At 41.3% G+C, this 23234-nt stretch overlaps 1 protein-coding gene across 1 annotated transcript in view; it reads right to left on the bottom strand.

Annotated features, from left to right (window-relative positions):
• LOC149245121 (GEM-like protein 1) overlaps positions 1 to 23234 on the bottom strand; it is a 218737-nt gene that overhangs the window by 83608 nt on the left and 111895 nt on the right. Inside the window, exon 3 of the mRNA XM_089457652.1 lies at positions 19091 to 19365. Within this exon, the coding sequence (XP_089313778.1) occupies positions 19091 to 19365 (275 nt within the window). The remainder of the gene's footprint in view (positions 1 to 19090; positions 19366 to 23234) is intronic.

The following is a 23234-nucleotide window of genomic DNA, read 5'->3' as shown; positions in this document are numbered from 1 at the left end:
ATTTCAAAAAAAAAATCGGTTGAATCGGGGTCTGGATGAAGGAGATATCGCTGATCTAAAAATCAGTGGGGTTGCAGACAATTTTTCAGGACAGCGAATTTGCGGCGCAGATCTGGACGTCCTGGTGCAAGATCTGCAAAATCTAATTGTAGATCTGGATTCTTTGTGAAAAAATACCCAAATTCAAAAAAAAAAAACAGTCGAATCGGAGTCCGGATGAGGGAGATATCGCTGATTTAAAATCAGCTCTTTTTTGCAGAAATTTTGGGGACGGCGGGAGAGTTGTAGCACAGATCTGAAATTCTAGTGTCTGGATCAGGATTTTTATCACATGGGCAAATGCAGAATGGTTGTTCCATTTCCAAAAACAGGTCATAATAGGGATTCTGAGCAATATTAACGAAACTGTGACAATTTCAAATTTTCTCCAAGTAAGTGAATTTTTTCAAAACCGTCTTCATGGCGACTATGTTTTACAGGAAAAGATAATGGTCCTACTATTGAAGAATTCATACAAAGAATAAAGTCCAAATATGAGATATTTTGGAAAGCTATAGTACGGCTTAATTTGACAGAAGAGGCTGACAGATGGTGGAACTCACTTGGCATCAAACAGTTGGACGACTTGTCGGATAAAGAATTTGAAAAACTCTTTATGGACAAATGGTCTTGTGCTAGAAAAAAGAATGAGACACGTCAGGGGTTATGTTCTACTGGTATATCCTTATTGCAGGTTCATGGATTAATTCAGAAAGAGAAGATCATTGTTTCTATCAATCCTAGTTGCGAGCATAATTTTATCAATGTTAATTTGGCAAAAAAATTGCAAGTTCCAACAAAACACATTGAAAATACACAGGTTGATGATAAGGATGTTCAAATTTATAAGGATTTGAAGCTTTCTATGGATAAGTTTGTGTTTCATGGTGATTTTTATGCTTTAGATATGGATAACATAGATGTTGTTTTGGGATACCCTTAGATGGAATCAGTGGGTACTATCAATATTAATGTACAGAAGAAATTCCTGAAGCTCTGGTATAAAAAGAAGAAAATTACATTACAGGATATTTCCATTAATAAACAAGTAGAGTCCAAGGAGGCTGAAGCAGAAGATGTTCCAGGATCTGACATATTAGATGATGAGCCAGTGATGATCGACAATCAAACACAAACAGAGGCTGAAGCAGAAAAGGTTACAGGTGCTGATACATCTGAGGAGGGCTCAGTGGTTGAAGTAATATTGGAAGAGAAGACACCACAACATAATAGTCAGGCTCTAGTAAGGGGTGAATTAAAGAAAAAGACACCGTGGGTTAAAACTTCAACATATCATCACCCACATCACCCCGGAACACAACCATCAAGATGGCAACCAATTAGCCACACGGACAACAACCCCCGCAAGACAGATAGAGAGGAGCGAAGATCCACCTACTACACATCTACGCAGAAGAGCTAACACAGTCAACTTCCATCTCAAGCGAGCGAGGCACCAGCGAGACCGGGGGTTCACCTTTCTCTTGGATGGCTAGATGCACGTGCATGGTACCAGTGGACTACTCTTTTGAGTAGATCTTATTATTTGTGTTCTCCCCATGTTTCGGGGACGAAACATGCTTAGGGGGGTGGAATGTTATATACCTAGGGGGGATAATATGGGGTACCAAGGGAAGTACCCAAGGTAATAATGTAATAATGGGATGGGCCATAGTAATAAATAAGGTGGTTAACCCATATCATGTAAGGGACCACAAGTAGTTAGTAATAATGTAATGGGCCCATGGTATTAGTCGATGGTATGAGGGAACCATGGTAATGATCCATGGTATTGTATGTATGAGGCCTATATAGAGGCTAGAGACTCCAAATGAAGGATAGTCAAGGATTATTGTATGAACAGCCATATGGCTTGTGGAGTGTTCTCCTTCCTTAAGGAGTGAATGTATGGTGTTGCCCTACCATAAGGGTTTGATAATAAAGAAGCATTTCCTATCCATTTCTATCTTATTATTCTTGGATATTTTCTATTCTCTTATCCTTTCAGATCAGATCTATAACAATTGGTATTAGAGCTATAACAAGTGGTATCGGAGCACTCCACAAGCCATATGCCTGTTCATACAATAATCCTTGACTATCCTTCACTTGGAGTCTCTAGCCTCTATATAGGCCTCATATATACAATACCATGGATCATTACCATGGTTCCCTCATACCATCGACTAATACCATGGGCCCATTACATTATTACTAACTACTTGTGGTCCCTTACATGGTATGGGTTAACCACCTTATTTATTACTATGGCCCATCTCATTATTACATTATTACCTTGGGTACCTCCATTGGTACCTCATATTATCCCCCCTAGGTATATAACACTACTACGCATAAATGAATCTCTTCTCTACTACGCAGAAAAGGGTCTCTCTCTCACACATGTGAAGCCGGAAGCTGTTGAACTTGAAGCTGCAACTGCAGATCCAATGTTTGACCAGCGTTGACCATCACATCTCCTCCTTAGAACTGCGCTATAGGTTCATCTAAACCTCCTCTGAAAGCCGCAACTTTTGGTGGTGGAATGAAGCCAATCCGACGAACAGTTTGCAAGATATCGAATGCCCTAGTCTGAAGCCGGAAGCTGCCGAAACTAAAGCTGCAACTACAGAAGTAAAGATTGACCTGCGTGGACTAGAAGATCTCCTCATCTGATCTGCGCTGTAGGTTCATCTGAACCTACTCTAGAAGCCGCAACTTTTGGTGGTGGAATCAAGACGATCCGACAGTTGGTTTGTAAGATATCATCTGCCCTAGTTTGATGATGAAGCCGCTAATGCTGATGCTGCTGATCTAGGGTTTGCTATTGCTGATATGAATCAGATTTATTGTACTATTTCTCTCTGCTAAATTATTGAAGATAAAAGAAGATTTGATCAAAGGGTTTCCCCACACATTGTGGGGTTTGTCCCTAGCTAGCCGCCACATCTTGTGTCTCTTGTCGTGGCTTGTTTTCTATCGATCGTTTAATGTTCTATCTGCACTTTACTTTATGTACATGTGATTGCTAATCTGTGGAATATAATAAGAAAACGAAGTAAACTGTTATAAGCATAGAACATACCATAACTTAACATGGTATCAGAGGTGAGGTGAAGACAAAGCCCAAGCAAGAGCAAGAGCAATCACCGAAGAGAAGATTGGCAAAGCTATTCTAAAAGAACGATGGGTTCTTCAACACTCTTTCCTGCCGAAGACAAGCTCCATGAGAAAGCTGACTATCACGGATGGAAGATGTCTATCAATCTAACCCTTGAGGATCAAGGAGTGTTGGATCATGTGAGAGGCAATATTGTTGAGCCTCCATCAAATGCACCTCCTGCTGCCAGGAACAAATGGAAGAACGGAGAAATTAAAGCAAAGAAGATCATCCGGGACTCTATCGACAAGAGCTTGGTGGCCTACATCTCTGAACTGGACACCTCCAAGGAAATCTATGATAGACTGGTGAATTTATTTAAAGTTAATGATGCAAATCAAGTTTTGTTTCTTAGAACTAAGCTGAGGGAAATCAAGAAGGGTTAAGATGAGAGTATGCAAACATACTTCTTAAGAATCACCGAGATCAAGAACGATCTCCTATCTATTGGGGAGACTATTACTGACAGAGAAATGGCACTCACGACTCTTGAAGGATTACCATCCGAATGGTACGTGTTCAGGACTACTCTTCTAAACAGTAATGTAATTCCTGGTTTCGAGAAATTAATGGCTAAATGCATTCAAGAAGAAACAAGGGTAGAAGAGCAAGAAATGCCCTTGCCTAAAGGTCCTCCTGCTGCCTTTTCTTCTCATGCTAAGAAAAGAAATAATTATGGGTCTAAATCAATAGGAAAGGCTGGACCTAAGGGTGGCAGAAAAGGACGATGTTATATCTGCAGTAAAGCAGGTCACAATGCAAGGGAGTGCCCTGATAGAAAGGACTCACACCGGGACGATGATCAAAATCCCTCTGATGGCAATCAAAGGAATGACAAATTCAATAGCAAAGGTAAGAGGAAAGCTGGGAATCAAGGAAGAGGACAAGCATTCAAGAAGGCTAGAAATTCCAGGAAGTATTAAATGCACCTGACCTCAAAAAAAAAAAAAAAAAACCTGGTGTCCATCTCGACAATGGAAGACAAAGGCTTCAAGGTAACCTTCAGCGATGGCAAGGTACATATATAGAAAAATAATGTTAAAGATGCCTTTACTCTTGGATTTAGTGTTGATTCATTATATTAGGTCGATGGAAGTCCGCTAAGTGTCATGTCTTATGACACATCTCTTCAATCCGAACTTTGGCATCGGAAGTTTGCCCACCTTCAGTATAAAGCTATACTCGATGTAAGACAAATGGTGATAGGGATGCCCGAATTCCAAGTAGAGAAAGAAGGTGTATGTCTAGGATGTGTCGAAGGAAAGCTCAAAAAGGGACCATTGCCCTCAAGCCTAAGCAAGACCTCCGATATATTACAGTTAGTTCACTCAGGCATACCTGAGGTTGGCATTAAGAGGGAGACTACTACACCACATACTCCTGAGCAGAATGGTGTGGCACTGCACAATTGTGGAAGCTATCTCTATGAGTAGATGATGTAACAATGCGTGATGTGGAAGAACCGATGGATCCTATTTATCCACCTGAGCCTTCCTCTTCTAGGAAGAGGCCTTCATGGCTTAGAGGGATACTTGATGATGCTGAAGGACATGTTGCACCCCGAGGAACCTTCTGTGAAAGTAAGAAACCTAACAGGTGTCAGGGATACCTGACCATCATGAGCACGATTATACAAAATGAGCCTTCATCATTCTCAGATGCCATCAAGAATCAAGTATGGCAGGATGCTATGACTGAAGAATATGAGTCTATTATGAAGAATGATGTCTGGGAAGTAGTTCCCAGACCCCAAGGCAAGGCAATTGTCACTTCTAAATGGCTTTACAAGATAAAGCATGCAGCAGATGGAAGTACGGAAAAGTATAAGGCTCATTTTGTTGCTCGTGGTTTCTCCCAGAAGGAAGGTATAGACTATGATGTGATATTTGCACCTGTTGCCAGATATACGACCATCCGCTTGATCATAGCCCTTGTGGCTTCACAAGGATGGAACCTACATCAGATGGATGTCAAGACCGTGTTCTTGCACAGTTCAATCAAAGAAGAGGTCTATGTGGAACAACCCGAAGGATTTGAGATTTATGATTGAAAATCTCATGTATGCAGGTTGAAGAAGGCTCTCTATGGGCTGAAGCAAGCACCCCGAGCATGGTATGAGAGGATTGATAGCTACTTGATGAAGCTGGGATTCACTAGGAGTGAAGCCAATCCTAACCTTTACTTTAAGGTTGAAGATGACAAGCCTCTCATATTGGTGTTGTATGTGGATGACCTCTTTCTAACATGTGCATACCCTCTCATTCACAAATGTAAGAGGGAGTTGGCTTCTGAATTTGAAATGAAGAATCAAGGACTTGAAGTGTGGCAGAACCCAAGGGAAATTTTCCTATCTCAAGGAAAATACGTGGTGAAGATTCTGAAAAGATTTGGTATGGTGGACTGCAAGCCTGTGACTACCTCGAGGATCTTAACTTTTAGAAGTTATATGGTAGTGATGTCGAATCAGATTTGGGAAATGCCTCTGAGTCTCAAAAACTCATTCGCGTTGATGTTCTTGGTGAACCTCCGTCCGAACATATGTTTTGCAGTTAGCATTATGAGCTAATATTTGGTTGAGCCTCACTAGATTGGTGTCAAGAATCTTCTGAGATGTCTTTAGGACACAATCTCTCATGGATTGAGATACACTGCCGGAAATATGAAACTGCATGATTATTCGAATGTTGATTAGGTAGGTAGTGTGGAGGATCACTGGAGCACTTTTTAGTGTTGATTCACCTTGGGATCTGCTTCGATATCCTAGATGAGCAGGAAGCGGAAGTCGGTAGCTTTGAGCACCACCGAAGCAAAATATATTGCTGCTAGCATGGACTCCTGTGAGGCAGTCTGGTTGTGAAAGCTCTTCAATGAGCTGTTTGGATTTACATTGGATACCACTATGATTCTCTGTAACAACCAGAGGTGGGATTTGATAATTGAGGAATCCCGTATTCATCGATTGCTCCAGCAGATAGACATCATCTGGGATATGGTAAGTCGATGAGCAAGGAGGCTCCATCGCATTAAGATGATGTACAGGTCAATACACCTTGTCAAAGCATCGAGGAAGATCTAATCTGTGATTTTCCCAAACGACTTGGAGTCGTCAACAAACCCTTGTACAAGGGTCCCTGCATGTTGCATACATTGAGCTCTGGGAGCTCTGAGAGCTTGCGGTTCTTACTGGAGCAACATACGACCACGGGGTGACTCACCCTCCCCTGGTGGTGCGCACTGGAACAAGATGATTCGCTCTCTTGTGGGACAAGATGATTCGCTCTCTTGTGCTACAAGATGATTTGCTCTCCTATGTAGCAGGATGATTAGTTCTCCCGTGAGGCCTAGATTGATGTGTTCTCCATGGAAACTGTAGCAGGACTGATGTGTTCTCCTGTGAGGCCTGGATTGATGTGTTCTCCTGTGAGGCCTGGATTGATGTGTTCTCCATGGCGGCCTGGATTGATGTGTTCTCCATGGCGATTGTAGCAGGATTGATGTGTTCTCCTGTGAGGACAAGATTGATTAGTTCTCCTGTCGAGGCATCCTACCCATGCAGTCTGGGACTCATGGGAAGTACCTCTCATCTGATCAATGAGCAGGGAAATGAAGTTAGGGTCCATAGTAGTACCAATGGACGCATTGTTGTATCTACCGTACTCCCTACGCTAGGATGACCTCCATTGATCTAGGATCAATGATATAGGTCTAGGACCAGTGGTAAGAGTTGTACCATACTATGACACTGACTTTGGGTCGGTTGAGACTGGTCTAGGACCAGTGGTACATACTCTGAGATTGACTTCATGTCAGTGCAATACTGGTTTGGGACCAGTGAGAGTGGTACATACTATGACGTTGACTTCAGGTTGGTTGAGACTGGTCTGGGACCAGTGGTACACTCTCTGAGACTGCGATACTGGTCTAGGATGAGTGGTAGGAGTGGTACTTACTATGAAGCTGACTTCGGGTTGGTTGAGACTGGTCTGGGACCAATGGTACGCACTCTGAGACTGACTTTGAGTCAGTGGAGGATGATATTGGTTTGGGACCAATGGAGTTGTACTCACTATGACGCTGACTTCGGGTTGGTTCAGACTGGTCTGCGACCAGTGGTACATACTCTGAGACTGACTTTGAGTCAGTATGATACATCCTCGATCATTTCTTCTTCTTCATAATTCGGACAAAAGCAGAGCAAAACAAAACAATGCAAGAGCAGAGCAGAACAGAGCAAAACAGTACAGATCAGTACAGGGCAGATCAAGCAGAATAGAGCAGAGCAGAGCAAGGGTCAGGCTGTACAGGGCAGTGCATTTGATGGATGAATAGTAACAATCGATAGACAGATTGCAGATGAAGTTCTCCCTCGTTGAGAGGGAGTGTTAAAATTGGCAACCAAGACAAAACTTCATGTGGGTCATCTTATTCATGGCTGATAATATTTTTATTAGATTCCTCTCGTCGAGAGGTGTAGGATTGATATAAAGATCATCCGATTTCGATAAGTATTCATGGATATATGAATTTATTTTGATTATGGAATTATTATCACGCCGACCTACAACTCATGTAGGCTCAGAAGCCCAATAGTCGCATCTATTCAAACACCAACGTTGTGTATAAATATAAGAGGATTTTTCCTCATTTGGACTCACTCATCTCATCACATCTCTTTGTCTCTACTGCGCAAAAATGAGTCTCTTCTCTACTACGCAGAAAAGGGTCTCTCTCTCACACATGTGAAGCCGGAAGCTATTGAACCTGACGCTGCAACTGCAGATCCAATGTTTGACAGCGTTGACCATCAGATCTCCTCCTTATAACTGCGTTGTAGGTTCATCTAAACCTCCTCTAGAAGCCGCAACTTTTGGTGGTGGAATGAAGTCAATCCGACGGACGGTTGCAAGATATCGACCGCCCTAGTCTGAAGCCGGAAGCTGCCGAAACTAAAGCTGCAACTGCAGAAGTAAAGATTGACCTGCATGGACTAGAAGATCTCCTCATCTGAACTGCACTGTAGGTTCATCTGAATCTCCTCTAGAAACCGCAACTTTTGGTGGTGGAATCAAGCCGATCCAACGGTCGGTTTGTGAGATATCGTCTGCCCTAGTTTGATGATGAAGCCGCTAACGCTGATGTTGCTGATCTAGGGTTTGCTACTACTGATATGAATCAGATTTATTGTACTATTTCTCTCTATTGAATTATTGAAGATAAAAGAAGATTTGATCAAAGGGTTTCCCCACACATTGTGGGGTTTGTCCCTACCTAGCCGCCACATCTTGTGTCTCTTATCTTGGCTTGTTTTCTGTCGATTGTTTAATGTTCTATCTGCACTTTGCTTTATGTACATGTGATTGCTAATGTGTGGAATATAATAAGAAAAATAAGTAAACTGTTATAAGCATAAAACATACCATAACTCAACAACCTACATCTCTCCTCTTCCACTCATTTTGGCCCCATTCATCTATTTTCCCATCCGGGTCCACATGTGTACATTGGATCCACATAGGGTTAGCCTCCCCCTCCCCTTGTCCACACCTCGGGTCGGGCCTGGAACGATGCCTCGGGGGTTGATGCAACTAAAAAGAAAAGAAAAAGCATAATTTAGCCACTCTCAACAGGAATGTACCACAAAATGCAAATGATGGTCGAGACATACAAATTTAGCACATGGGCAAAAGCCAAACATGAGCTCTAGCCCTTACCCATGGCCATCACCCTGGTTCCTATGGGCCCTAGATGATCCCCCTCTATCATTAAGGAACCCATGATTGTCCCAACCCCTAGTGGGAAATGAACCGCCCCACTTAAGGGGGTATTCACTACTACATCTAACACATCATGCTCTCCATCCCTTGGAACCCCGAGCAATTATGAAGAAAAAACAATAAAGGCAAAAGGCATATGAATAAGGGTGGAAAAACAAAGGTCGAGGTAACTCCTGTACCACGATGTGCTCCCTCCTACACTTATATACCCAAGTGTGGGCTTCCCTTGTTATAGCTACCCTTGCACGCTAACATGTGGCCTGGATGTTTCCCCTGATCCCCACTCCATTCCATTATTATATCATTTGCCACCTGCCACTTAAAGTATGCACCATGGACATGTCAACCCCTTTAGAGGTTGAAACCACCTAATAGGATCCTTGGCTAACCACCTATTGAGCTTGGAGACACTTATACATACTGACCCGCTATGGAAGGGCAAGCCACCACGAAGCACCCCACTGGTTCCATGACTTGTAAGCTCTTTTACTTGATTATTCTAATGATTTGTTGTATTAGAAGGCAAGGGGACACATTGGATCTTATGCAGGATTGCAAGTGGATTCACATTTGCGGCTTGGTCTCCCTATACAGGGTCCTAGACCCCCAGAGGACCACATTGGCACTTGTAGGGTGAGAGTTGAGAGCCATGGGCCTCCACCATAGCCAAGATGACTTCATGGATCCACATCAGTGTTCATTGATTGCTCCTATTCCACCTTTTTGGATGAGGATGACGCCCCTGATTCACCATGCCCAGCTGGCTCCACAAATGTACCATACACTTTGCAGATGTTCCAAGGTCCAAAGGATTGTTCCCTACTATAGAGGAATGGCTTATGTCATCATTTCAACCCTTACAGATGATCTACAAGCATTTCCGATCCATTTGGAGACCCATGAGGGTGACTTTGTGCCCCCACACCCACTTGGGAGCCCCACAGGTTTTTGCTTGGAGAATAAGGGTCACCCCCTTGTCCACTATGATGGGACCCCATTCCTACATTATGGCACCTTTTTGGACTTTTCATTAGGCCTCCTCAAAGGCCCAATGGCTCACTCAGTTGATCATTCGACCCTCTTGAGAGGTTTAATCATGTATTAATGAGTTATTTGGTGGGCTTGTCACCAAAAGTACTTGTTATTTTGCACATTATTTTATTCTAGGGGCTAAATTAGGCCAAAATAAGCTAAAACGAATTCATTAGACATTGTATAAATAGATGATGAGTTGATTCATTCTCTCATCATCACTTGGATTGATCATTCTCTCTTAAGATATTTTCGTTATTCTTTTTGGAGGATGAAATTGGATGGATGGATGAATTTTGATGTTTGGATCTCTTCATTTTTGTCTTGGAGCTTCTATATTGGGATATGATGATGATTGGACATACTTGTTCTCACATGTAAGTGCTATTTTAATGTTACTTTATCATTTTCTTATGTCACATGCATGTTGCTAGGGAATTTCGCAATACTAGGTTGAAATTTTTTGCTTCTCTTGTGTGCAAGAGTGGAAATTTGTCTTTTATTAGCATTGCATCATGTCACGTGCCATGTTTGAATAAATGAATGTTCATAGAGATATTTTGTTGAAATTTTATCTTGATAAGCCATCGCATATTGTCTATGGAAGTATAAAGATCTTGAAGCAATTGTCCCATGCCCTAATTTCCATGCAAAATTATTCTAGAGACCCCCTTGATGAAATGAAAGCATCCCAAACATTGGAATCACCTTGACTCCACTTCTCCCAAAGGATTAGGCACTGGTCCTCCATAGGTGATCACCTTAAAACATATTTTTCTCACCTTTCTCTTTTTCTTTCTAGGTCTAGCCTATATAGGTCACCTAGGGCATCAATTATCTCAAAATCTAGCCATCGAAATACTTCGATTTTTGGTCCACAACTACGTTGTCGTTTGTCGTAAAGGCCCTCCAAATTTGAAACAAATCCAACGGTGGGATCTCGAGATATTACAAGCCCTAGCGCGAGCACTGTTTCCTGCCCTAGGTTTCCCTTGGCTAGTGACATCATTTGGATTGTTGCATTCTCTTCCATAATTAGTTCAATCCCCTCCTTGAGTGACCAATCCCTCTTACTTGACCTAATTTTGGGTCCACTTGGTCCCGTGTGGTCCCACAACTTTTCGAAGATAATCTCACAAAGACCATTTGGAAACCAAGTCTTAACAAGGGTTTTTATGACTAGGTCCCTCCTTTACAAAGCTTATTTGCAAAACCTAGCCCCTAAGACCCTCTTGGCCCTTCTTAGATAGTCTTTCATCTTGCCTCTTAGGCAAGCAACCATATATTGAGCCTCTCTTGTGAATAGGCCTCTTCAAAAATCACTCTTTTCCCTTTATTGACCCATTTATCTAAGTGATTCCCTTCATACCAAGTCTCCTCCCATCCGTGAAAGTCCGTAAAGAGTAGGGAGCTTTGGCTGAGGTGACAGTGGGTTATTTCTCCATTATTGCCCTTGACCTAGTAGTTGCCCCTCTAGGATCCCCTTCTAGGACCCCTGCTAGTTTGAGTGGTAACATTTTGGCGTCGTTGCCGAGGAAACGAGAAGTGTGTTTTGTTCCCCATATGACATTGACATATCATTATTGTCGACTCCATTGGAAGAACGAAGCCCTAGTTCTTCATTGAACTTCAAAGTTAATGCTTGTAGGGTGAAGCAAGCATTTGTTAAGGCAATTTTAGTTCACCCTGGCAACTCCCATGATATCAATACGTAAAGATCAATGGCTTCTAAAAAGCTTCATGAGTGGTTTCCTGCTTTGGATATCACATGGATTCCCGGATATCGAAATGGCCTGGATTGGAAGTTTATGCAAAATATGCCACATTTCGAGGGTGATCCATCTACAGTAATGGACCAAATAGCAAAACTTATTAAGCATGCTTCTGAAGTTAATGTGGTTCATCTAGACAACCTGACGGAGTTATTTATTTCTTCTATTGAATACAAGCATCGAGGTTGGCTTGGTTTGTGTGAGCCTGAAAGCATTTCATCTTTTATCGAGTTGCTCAAGCCTCAGTATAAGGGACCCAAATTCCAATCTAATGAAGTTGCTTGTGAGAGCTTGGAGGAAGCCCTCCGAAGGGAAGGTCTCATTAGTCAATATGAAGGAGTTGCAGATAACCTTAAGGATCTTAGTAATGAGCAGAAAGATGAGTACTCATTGGGTCCACATGATGAACAAGATGAATTTGAAAACACGTGTTGGGAAGGATGAGTCTATGAAAAGTGAAATTAAGACTAACCTTGCCTTTCTCAAGGATATTACACTCGATGACTCTCCTTTTGAGAAGCTTGAGGAAGGTGATCCCATTAGCCTCTTGGAAGATGACATTGGAGATTACCCCCAAATTGAAAAGGAGAAGTGGGAAATTGTTGGTCCTAAATTTGATTGTGCTCCCATTTATGATACCGACAAGGAGGATGAGGTTGAGAGTGGTCCTCAAGGAGGATGAGGTTGAGAGTGGTCCTCCCTTTGTCCCGGGCATTGTTTATGATGACATATCCATCGATACCCTTGGGAAGGAGAATTATCAGTTTCCTTTGCATGAAAGGGAGAAATTGGAAATGATTGATTCTCCTTTTTGGGAAGACCCTATCTTTGATACCAACAATGATATGATTGATAAGGCCCTTGCTCATACCTACCTCCATTGTGATTCTGGGAATATATTCAAATCACTTTAGCTTCTAGAGTTGGTTTTTCAGGAAAAGGATCCAGTTGAGACTTCACCTTCACCTTTGCCCTTTTTCATTTTTCATCATCTTGAGTCTTTATCAAATGATTCCCTCACCCCTTGTCATATGATCTCAAGTGACTGTGAGCCCTTTCCCCCTTCCAAGTATAGTGTCAAGGAAGAGCCCCTCATTGATTATACTTTACCTCCTTGGACACACCCTCAGGGTTTTGATCACTCCACGACCTCCCTTCTCCAATGTGACCATCACCTTGAGCAACCTATTTGTTGCACTCTTTCTTTCCCTCACCCTTCGTTCCCCTCTCATCACAACCTTGTGGCAACTACAAAGCACAATATTATGAGTAATGATTGTGATAAAAAGTTCTTAGGGATAATCATTCATTCCACCATTGTGTACTTAGAGGGAAGGCTCTGCATTTCTAGATTGACTCATGTTCCTTCTCTTAGGGATTCCTCTTACCTCACATGGAAACCATATTTTCCCACCTCTCACCCACAACATCCTCCATGTGCTTGGGTTTGCATTTGCTTTGGGAATTGTTGCATGAGTAATCATATAGGCATACATATTTATATTGATTTGATGATATGTTGGTTGCACTGGCTTTATAATTACACTTAATATTAGCTTCGTTGTATGCATGTTAGGGTAGGATGCATTCCATGCTCATTTTCTCATTAGAACTAACACCATATGATATTCCTCGTGGTAGATTAGATGCATTTAGATTAAATTTGCATTGTCTTTACTTTCTAGTTGATTTTATGGCCTAACACTAAGCAGGGGTGATCATAAGACACCATAAAGACATGCTTCCCCATGCGTTTAGTCTTTGATATGTGCAGGTAACAAGTCTACGATGACCAAGAGATTGTTGGTGTTCTCATGACCTCCTGTTCGAGTAGCTTTGCACACTTTTCTAAGAGCTCATGTCCTAGTTGGAGCCAGATGTTACCCACGACCTATGGGTCGTGTATAAAGGAGAAAAATTTTCTCCTAGATGGTCCTTAGTCGGTATCCAGCTGCCACCTTGATGTGCCATTTTCTCCGCCACCTGAGCTAGCCATGTGGTCCCTAAACCACTTGTCATAAATGTATGTTTGAAGGTGGGTCTTCTGACCTCAAAGGTATGGCTTTTCATTGGTATAATTGAGTAATTTTACTTACTTGTCATGGGCACTTTTGGGCATGGATTAGTGGGGGGATTCGACAAAAAGAGTGGGTTAGGCTTGTATTCTTGTCTCCATTGTCCGATTTTGTGGTTACCCTTGTATCCTAGTCTAGTGGGATCTCCTTTACTGACCTTTTCGCTTCTCGGTTGGCACTACTTGGGAAATCCCAATTTTGGTTGTGTGGTCCCACTTCCCATACCACCTACATCACTCCCCTTCCACTCATTTTAGCCACATTCAACTATTTTCCCATCCAGGTCCCCATGGGTCCACTGGATCCACATAGGGTTAGCCTCCCCCCCCCTCTTGTCCACACCTTGGGTCGGGCCTGGAACGATGCTCCGAAGGTTGATGCAGCTTAAAAAAGAAAAAAAAACTAATTTAGCCACTCTCAACAGGGAATGTACCACAAAATGCAAATGATGGTCGAGACATACAAATTTAGCATGTGGGCAAAAGCCAAACATGAGCTCTAGCCCTTACCCATGGCCATCACCCTGGTTCCTATGGGCCCTAGATGATCCCCCTCTATCATTAAGGAACCCATGATCGTCCCAACACCTAATAGGCAATGAACCGCCCCACCTTAAGGGGGTATTCACTACTACATCTAACACATCATGCTCTCCATCCCTTGTAGCCCCGAGCAATTATGAAGAAAAATCAATAAAGGCAAAAGGCATATGAAGAAGGGTGGAAAAACAAAAGTCGAGGTAACTCATGTACCACGATTTGCTCCCTCCTACACTTATATACCCAAGTGTGGGCTTCCCTTGTTATAGCTACCTTTGCACCCTAACATGTCGCCTGGATGTTTCCCCTGATCCCCACTCCATTCCATTATTATATCATTTGCCACCTACCACTTAAAGGATGCACCATGGACATGTCACCCCCTTTAGAGGTTGAAACCACCTAAAAGGATCCTTGGCTAACCACCTATTTAGCTTGGAGAAACTTATATATATCGAAGCATGTTATGGAAGGGTTGGCCACCATGAAGTGCCCCGCTGGTTCCATGACTTGTAAGCTCTTTTACTTGATTATTCTAATGATTTGTTGAATTGGAAGGCAAGGGAACGCATTGGATCTTATGCAGGATTGCAGGTGGATTCACATTTGGGGCTTGGTCTCCCTATACGGGGTCCTAGCCCTCTAGAGGGCCACATTGGCACTTATAGGGTGAGAGTTGAGAGCCATGGGCCTCCACCATAGCCAAGATGACTTCATGGATCCCTAGTAGTGTTCGTTGATTGCTCCTATTCCACCTTTTTAGATGAGGACGACGCACATGGTCCACCATGCCCAGCTGGCTCCACAAATGTACCATACACTTGGTAGATGTTCCAAGGGTCCCGAAGATTGTTCCCCACTACAGAGGAAGGGCTTATATCATCATTCCAGCCCTTATAGATGGTCTACAAGCATTTCCGATCCATTTGGAGACCCATGAGGGTGACTTTGTGCCCCCACACCCACTTGGAGCACCATGGGTTTTTGCTTGGAGAATAAGGGGCCACCCTCTTGTCCACTATGATGGGAGTCCATTCCTACATTATGGCACCTTCTTTGACTTCATTAGGCCTCCTCAAAGGCCCAACGGCTCACTCAGTTGATCATTCAACCCTCTTGAGAGGCTTACTCATGTATTATTGAGCTATTTGGTGGGCTTGTCACCAAAAGCACTTGTTATTTTGCACATTATTTTATTCTAGGGACAAAATTACGCCAAAATAGGCTAAATCGAATTCATTAGACATTGTATAAATAGATGATGAGTTGATTCATTCTCTCGTCATCACTTGGATTGATCATTCTCTCTTAAGAGATTTTCGCTATTCTTTTTGGAGGATGAAATTGGATGGATGGATGAATTTTGATGTTTGGATCTCTTCATTTTTGTCTTGAAGCTTCTATATTGGCATATGATGATAATTGGATATACTTGTTCTCACATGTAAGTGCTCTTTTAATGCTCCTTCATCATTTTCTTATGTCACATGCATGTATCTAGGGAATTTCACTATGCTAGGCTGAAATTTGTTGCTTTTTCTTGTGTGAGAGTGGAAGTTTGCTTTTATTAGCATTGCATCATGTAACGGGCCATGTTTGAATAAGTGAATGTTCCTAGAGATATTTTGTTGAAATTTTATATTGATAAGCCATCGCATATTATCCATTGACGTATAAAGATATTGAAGCAATTGCCCCATGCCCTAATTGCCATGTGAAATTGTTCTAGAGACCTCCTTGATGAAATGAAACCATCCCAAACATTGGAATCATCTTGACTCCATTTCTCCCAAAGGATTAGGCACATGTCCTCCATAGGTGATCGCCCTAAAACATATTTTTCTCACCTTTCTCTTTTTCTTTCTAGATCTAGCCTATATAGGTCACCTAGGGCATCAATTATCTCACAATCTAGCCATCCAAACAGTTCGATTTTTGGTCCACAACTATGTTGTAGTTTGTTGTAGAGGCCCTCCAAATTTGAAGCAAATCCGACAATGGGATCTCGAGATATTGCAAGCCCTACAGCGAGGACCATTTCCTGCCCTAGGTTTCCCTTGGCTAGTGACATCATTTGGATCATTGCATTCTATTCCAAAAATATTTATCCATTGATCCTCTTCTCTTCCATAATTAGATCAAGCCCCTCCTTGAGTGACCAATCCCTCTTACTTGACTCAATTTTGGGTCCACTTGGTCTCGTGTGGTCCCGCAACTTTTCGAAGATAATCTCACAAAGACCATTTGAAAACCAAGTCTTAACAAGGGTTTTTGGGACTAGGTCCCTCCTTTACAAAGCTTATTTGCAAAACCTAGCCCCTAAGACCCTCTTGGCCCTTCTTAGAGAGCCCTTCATCTTGCCTCTTGGGCAAGCAAGCCATATATTGAGCCTCTCTTGTGAATAGGCCTCTTCAGGACTCTTTTCCCTTTATTGACCCATTTATCTAGGTGATTCCCTTCATACTGGGTATCCTCCCATCGGTGAAAGTCCGTAAATAGTAGGAAGCTTTAGCTTAGGTGACAGTGGGCTATTGCTCCATTGTTTCCCTTGACCTAGCAGTTGCCCCTGTTGAATCCCCTTTTAGGATCCCTGCTAGTTTGAGCGGTAATAGGGTTGAATATTATAAAATAAGCCTAAGGGAGAGGTGAAAACACACAAGTAGAGAAAGTGATTTTCTCTAGAACGAGAGGCTCAGCTAGACTCTAGCGCCAAGAAGGAAGAGTGCAAGCGGATTTGAGAGCATTTCCAGGGGGGCAAATTGTTGGAGATTGCAGGGCCTAATTGTTGAAGCGAGGAGGAGGTCTAATTGGTGGAGAGGCCCATTTTCCAAGGCCCAATTTCCTGAGATGCAGAGGTTCTTCGAAAGGAAGGCGCAGGTCTGAGTTCCTGGTGAGAGGTGGACCAAAATTCTCCAAGCCAAATTTCTTCAAAGGCTAGTTTCCAGTTGGACGAAATTCCTAGCGCCAAATTCTTCCAGTGGGGCCAAGTTCAGGTTCCAGTGAATTCATATTTCCTTGTAATTTCTCTGTGGGTCAAAACCCTGCTTTTCCTGAGATTAATTAATTAAGGAGAATCGTTGTGGTTGTTTATCTATTGTAATTTGTGATTGATCTCTCTTTGATTTTGTTTCCACTGCATATAAATTTCTCGAAATTAAAATACCAGTGATTTGATTTTTCAACAATTCAGAATTTATTTGGATAATAAAATAAATTTCTCGGAATAGATATTTGTTTCAAGGAATAAATCTGGGCTGGTATTAGGAGATTTAACAAAAAGTCAGGTCGAATTAGTGAATTCTCCACCTCCAGTTGTTCTCAGAAATAACAGTTATCACAGTCATGCAAGCTAGACAATTAAACAATATGATTGGAAGGAACAATCACAGTGGCAGCAGTACAATTTTAGAGAAATAAGACATTGGGAAGAAAACAAAGGAGGAAGTCAAATTGGAACACTACAGTTTGCAAACCTTCGCATACAAGAAACAATAAGTTCACCAGGAAAAAGTAGGTTGTTGGAATATAGCCTTAAAAAGGTTAGGATGGCACAACATGCACCGGACCAGTAAAAGAGAAAAAGCATAAAAGGTCAACATAAGCTTGGCAATGTTTGGACTCTGGAGAGTGTAGGAAGACTCTTGACAATGATTTGAGACAATACTGATAATGGGGTCTGCTCGGACACCATCAGAGATTTTGAACCAAAATAATTATCCAGAGGCAATAGATCAATGAACAACCCTTTCTGGAAACCCCACAACAACTGCAATAAAATCCTGACTAAAAATACAGAATGTAATTGCAACTATATTATTACCTTAGACCTACATTTTGGAGCCAAGTGAGATAAGAGCTGCCCAGATAGTAAACTAGAGAACTTACTCATTTGTTATTGTGTGCATATATATAGCTAATCAGGTATTGAGGAGAACTATTTTCTTCTAAAGAGTTATTTTCCCCAGCACTTGTCTCTGTGATAGTTAAGTAGGGAGAAAGGACCAATTTCATTCCACATAATATGAACTTAGAGCCATTAAATATCTTTACAGTAAGTCTAGCACTTTATTGAACAGAATTCAGTTTAAGAATAGGAAACATCAGGAATATCTAGCACTGTTGTAGTTTCATCTTTCATGCATTGCTACTGAAGCCCTACACAGTAGTGCCTTACGTTTTTGACCCAGAAAAGAGCAAATGTGTATATGAAGGGATGAACAGAAACTACTAGACGATAATAATTCTAAATCATTAATTCAGAAACAGAAGATTCAAAGCTTAATACTGGATACACTTGAATGCTAACAAATTTCTTGATTCCCAGATGTCTTTAATAGATTGTTTCTCTATTGCCCTTTATGATGTCAACTATTTTATCATAGTTAGTTTCAGAGAAACTTCGCAGAAAAACACACAATTTCCATGATTATTTGTTGCAATATACCTTTAAACACCTTTAGGTACCTACGTCTATTGCATTATCAAATTGCATAATGTGTTTGTATTTATATTATGCATAGTAGAAGACATTCAAAAAAAATCATCATGCATTTGCATGTATCTAGGGCCATTCTCAATCGTTTTATTGAGATTCAATAGCACCGACCTACCTTTAATGTCCATTCATGAAATTTTCATTATCCCCTACTAATTGTTCAGTGTTACACCTCCCAAAAAAATTGTCTGTTAAGGATCATACCTTGTAATAACTCCATTCAGTCTGACCAGGATAAGGGTAAGTAGCAAGAGGACTATCACTGCAAAAAGCAAGCTTCACAGTAGACAAATAGAGTGTTCCTATAACAGGCCCTGCAGAAGTTGACAAATAGCATGCATATGCCTTCTGAAGTTTTTCCCCTGGGATAGTCTCAAAAGTCCTTCGAAAAACATTTTCATATCCACCTTCAGTAAGAACTTTGGTTCCTTGTGCAATTCTCCCCATAGCTGTGTCTGTAAGACTCGGGCCAATTTTTACTGTGACGAAAGAAACCAAAACAAATTTTAATCTTGTCAAATAAAACCTCGATCTGCTGTAAAAACAGCATGGGAAATAAAATAGATTGAACAGCATAGGAAATAAAATGTTTTCAATCAAAGAACAAGGAAGAAATTGCATAATTTGACAAATAGAACTAAACATTTTAATTCTAAAGGTTCCATAATTTTCAATGCTGCAAGGTTATCATCACAAGGAATTGCTAGATTCTGTTGAAATATGTAACTAGGTTCGGTCTTCATAATGACAGATGTAATCATGATTTTATGTATTTAATGAAAAGATAAAAATAAATTTATTATTGTCAATCTTGAAGCATGGGTTTCATGCTCAAGAGAATTTATTTTTATAGGTCAAAGCACCCATTGAGTGCTTCTAGGTTTGTTATAAAGTCATTGAGTCATTGTCATGTATGAATGACCCATTTGGGCATGTTACATATTGTAAGAAAAATTATTTGAGTCAAAGTCAAGTCAAGGGACCCTCCAAGACCTTGTTCAATGTGCTACAATCAAGTCGGCCTATCAAAAGATCATGTCAACCTAGAGATGAAGTCAAGTCGGCCTCAAAGCATGGGAGACGGGCCTATAAATAGGAAAACTTGGCCTCACTCAAGACACCATTCATCAAGGAAACAACCAAGAACAGAAGTGCGAAAAAGAAGTCCCTTGGATAAGCGAAGAAGAGAAGAAGAACAACCGAATTGTTTGGGATTGTTTTAACGTGAAAATCTCTCACACGTGCGAGGAAGATTGGGTATTATCTGTTGCTGCAGAAGCAGAGTCATTACAGTCATCTAAGAGGGCCAAAACAAGGAGGAAGTCAAGACACCTTTCAAGCTGAATTGCAAAAGAAGGAGCCACTATCCAAGCGAAGAGGAATCAAGGGATAAATCTTTGTCTATCTCTCACACGTGCTGCAACTAGGGTTTTTGAAGAGGCCGAAAAATTGCAGGCCTGTAACAAGAGGCCGAAATTCCAGAGAAGCCGAAAACAGAGGTGCAGAAGTCAGTTTGACTAGCATTGACTTGCAAAAGAAGAGTTGTTCAAGGAAGCCTTGTGACTTGGTCTTGGAGAGGTTCTTAGGTCAAGGGTCTTGGTCTTGGAATTCATCAATTGAAGATTCTAAAGAAAAAAAAATCTGTGTATTTTCCTCTCAAGATTGGGGAGGTGTTGGCCCTGGTTGATCGCCTATACCTTGTGTCCTTTGTCTCATTGTTATTTATGATTTGATAACTGTTTGATAACAGAGCACTAATAATAAACAAGAGAAAGAAGAATTTAACTAAGTGAAGTAAAAACATATTACAAAGCAGTTATCAAAGAAGAGAAATCATCTACTTTGCTGCCCCTAGATTCCTCAACATTGTATCAGAGCTAAGGTGACAAGTCAAATAAGGGCAGCTCAACAAAGGACATTAAAGGACCAAAGTTCTAGAAGATTATCAAAGACATCAAATCATCAAGAAGATCCTCTCATCTCCAAGGCATCTTCAAGATCAAGGATTATGTCATCATCTTGAAGGAAGTCAAAAGAAGATGACCTACAAACCCTAGTTCGTTCAAAGAAGGATTCTTCAAAGCACTCTTGGGAACCACGCTCAAGGAAGGAGAACTCATTAGACCCTACCTCTTCTCAACATTCAAGAAGAAATACAAAAGTGAAGCATCTTGAAGTCTACTCATCGAAGGAAATCAAGATCAAGGGCATTGTCTTCATCATCAAGGATTCAGAGTGATCTCCCTCTCCTTAATCAAAGATTACTTTTGAAGAAAGACATCTTCTTCATCAAGAAGAAGTCCTCTATTACCAATATCATCATCAAAAATCAAGAAGGCAGCAGGTTGAAGAGGAGTATCTTCACAAGTAAATACATTTATGTCTACATCTGAACCTATCAAAGGAAAGCAACAAGTTGGTTGGGGCTTTAAACTTTTTTGCATGGAAGAAAAGGACACACCTGAACCTCATAGAAAATGAGGTTATGGAACATGTTAAGGGCTCAATCACTGAACCTCCAATGGAAGAAGCTCAAGCTCATGCAAAATTCATGAAAGGGGAAGTAAGGGCTCAAAAGATTCTCATAGAATCCATTAAGGATCCCCTCATTCCCTATGTATCAAAATTAGAAACATCAAAAGAAATATACGACAAACTTGTAGAATTGTTCTCCATAAGCGCTGCAAGAGAAGTGATCTCGTTAAGACAAGAACTCTACAAGATGAAGATATCAAAAGAAGCCTCATACTTTATGATGGTGTCTGAAATAAGGGACCAACTCGGGAGAGATAATGTCTAATAAGGAAATGACTACTATAGTGCTCAATGCACTGCCAGAGGAATGGAGTAACTTTACATCAAACATTTATGGGAAGAAGGAAGCTGCTCCATTCAATGATCTATGGTCACTGTGCAAAATTGAAGAAACCAAGTTGAAGGCAAAAAGTGATGTATGATCAAACAAACAAACTCAAGCATATGCTGCCATGGCAAAGAAGAAAGGAAAGTTTGGGAAATTTGGTCCTCAAAAAAGGAAGAACATGGCGAAGGTTCAATGCTATGGATGTCAATAATATGGCACTACAAAAGAGATTGTCCCAAACTCAAGAAGGACAAGATCAAAAGAGGAAGAGAAGAATCCCATGTCACCGAAGAAGTGGAAGAAGTTGAGAAGAAGAAATCCAAGAAGGAAGAAATAATAGATCTCTACTATGAATGAGATAAGTCTTCTCCACCTAGTTCTTTTCAGTTCTTGTAAAATATGGCTATCATGGTAGGAATCATTAGAAGCGTGATAGGATGCATCATTTTAAGAGATGGCATCATAGGAGCATATGACTAAAGCAAGAGCTCAAGACATCATCATTAGAAAGAAATGAAATTTTTTGAGCGGTGTCATTGGATAAATTAGCTTTAAAGACTTTCGCCATAAAATCTTTCCCAAACTGGTCAAGATATTTTAAATCTTTTAATTCCATTCAACAGTTAGCCACAAGGCTACAACAGTATAGTCTTGACAAGAATGGAGTGTGCAAGGGGTGCAGGTTTGGCAAGTATGCCAACTCATCTTTCTAAGGTGGAGACAACAAAGCCAAAGGGATTTTGGAGCTAGTGCATTCAAATGTATGTGGGCCCTTTTCTTCTTCAACATTTATGAGACACAGGTATTATGTTACTTTCATAGATGATTATTCTCAGAAAACTTGGGTATATTTTATGAAGAAGAGGATGAGGTCTTAACCAAGTTCACAGGAATTAAGCCTGATGTTTCACACTTTTGTATCTTTCGCACAAAATTTTACTGCCATGTGACCAAAGATAGCAAGAAGAAGTTGGAGCCCACAGCAGAAAAGAGTATTTTCGTGCATTACAGTGACACATCTCAAGCATACAGGGTGTATATTCCATCACTCAAGAAGATAGTTATCAGTCGGGACGTGGGGTTTGAGGAGGACAAAGGTATGAGGGAGTCCTTAGAGTGAGAGCAGACTGTAGTACCTGAGGAGGAGCTACTCGCCCCCATGGAGGAGCCTCACCCAAGATCACAGATTTAGTCATAGCAAAGTGGCAAGAGGGCCGCATAACAAGATGCACAGCAGGATGATGAGGAGGAGACACCAGGACAAGAGCAGGCAGCTACTCAACTAGAGGCTCCTGGCACAGCGAGGAAGAGAGCCAAGTGGACTAACAGGATGAATCTGGAGGCCCAGGAGCCTAGCTTTATGTTTAGGTAGAGCAAGCAACCACAAAGGTACATCGAATATATGGCACGAATGATAGAGTTTTTGGACACAAAACCTTCTTGTTATGAGGAGGCCGCCTCTCAGCAAGTTTCGCAGGATGCCAT

Source organism: Pinus tabuliformis, chromosome 7, assembly GCF_031772625.1.
Source record: "Pinus tabuliformis cultivar Carrire ecotype Pingquan chromosome 7, CPIR1, whole genome shotgun sequence".
NCBI classification, from domain to species: domain Eukaryota; kingdom Viridiplantae; phylum Streptophyta; class Pinopsida; order Pinales; family Pinaceae; genus Pinus; species Pinus tabuliformis.
Note: the sequence above shows the minus strand (reverse complement) of the source record. Positions and strands in the feature narration are given on the sequence as shown.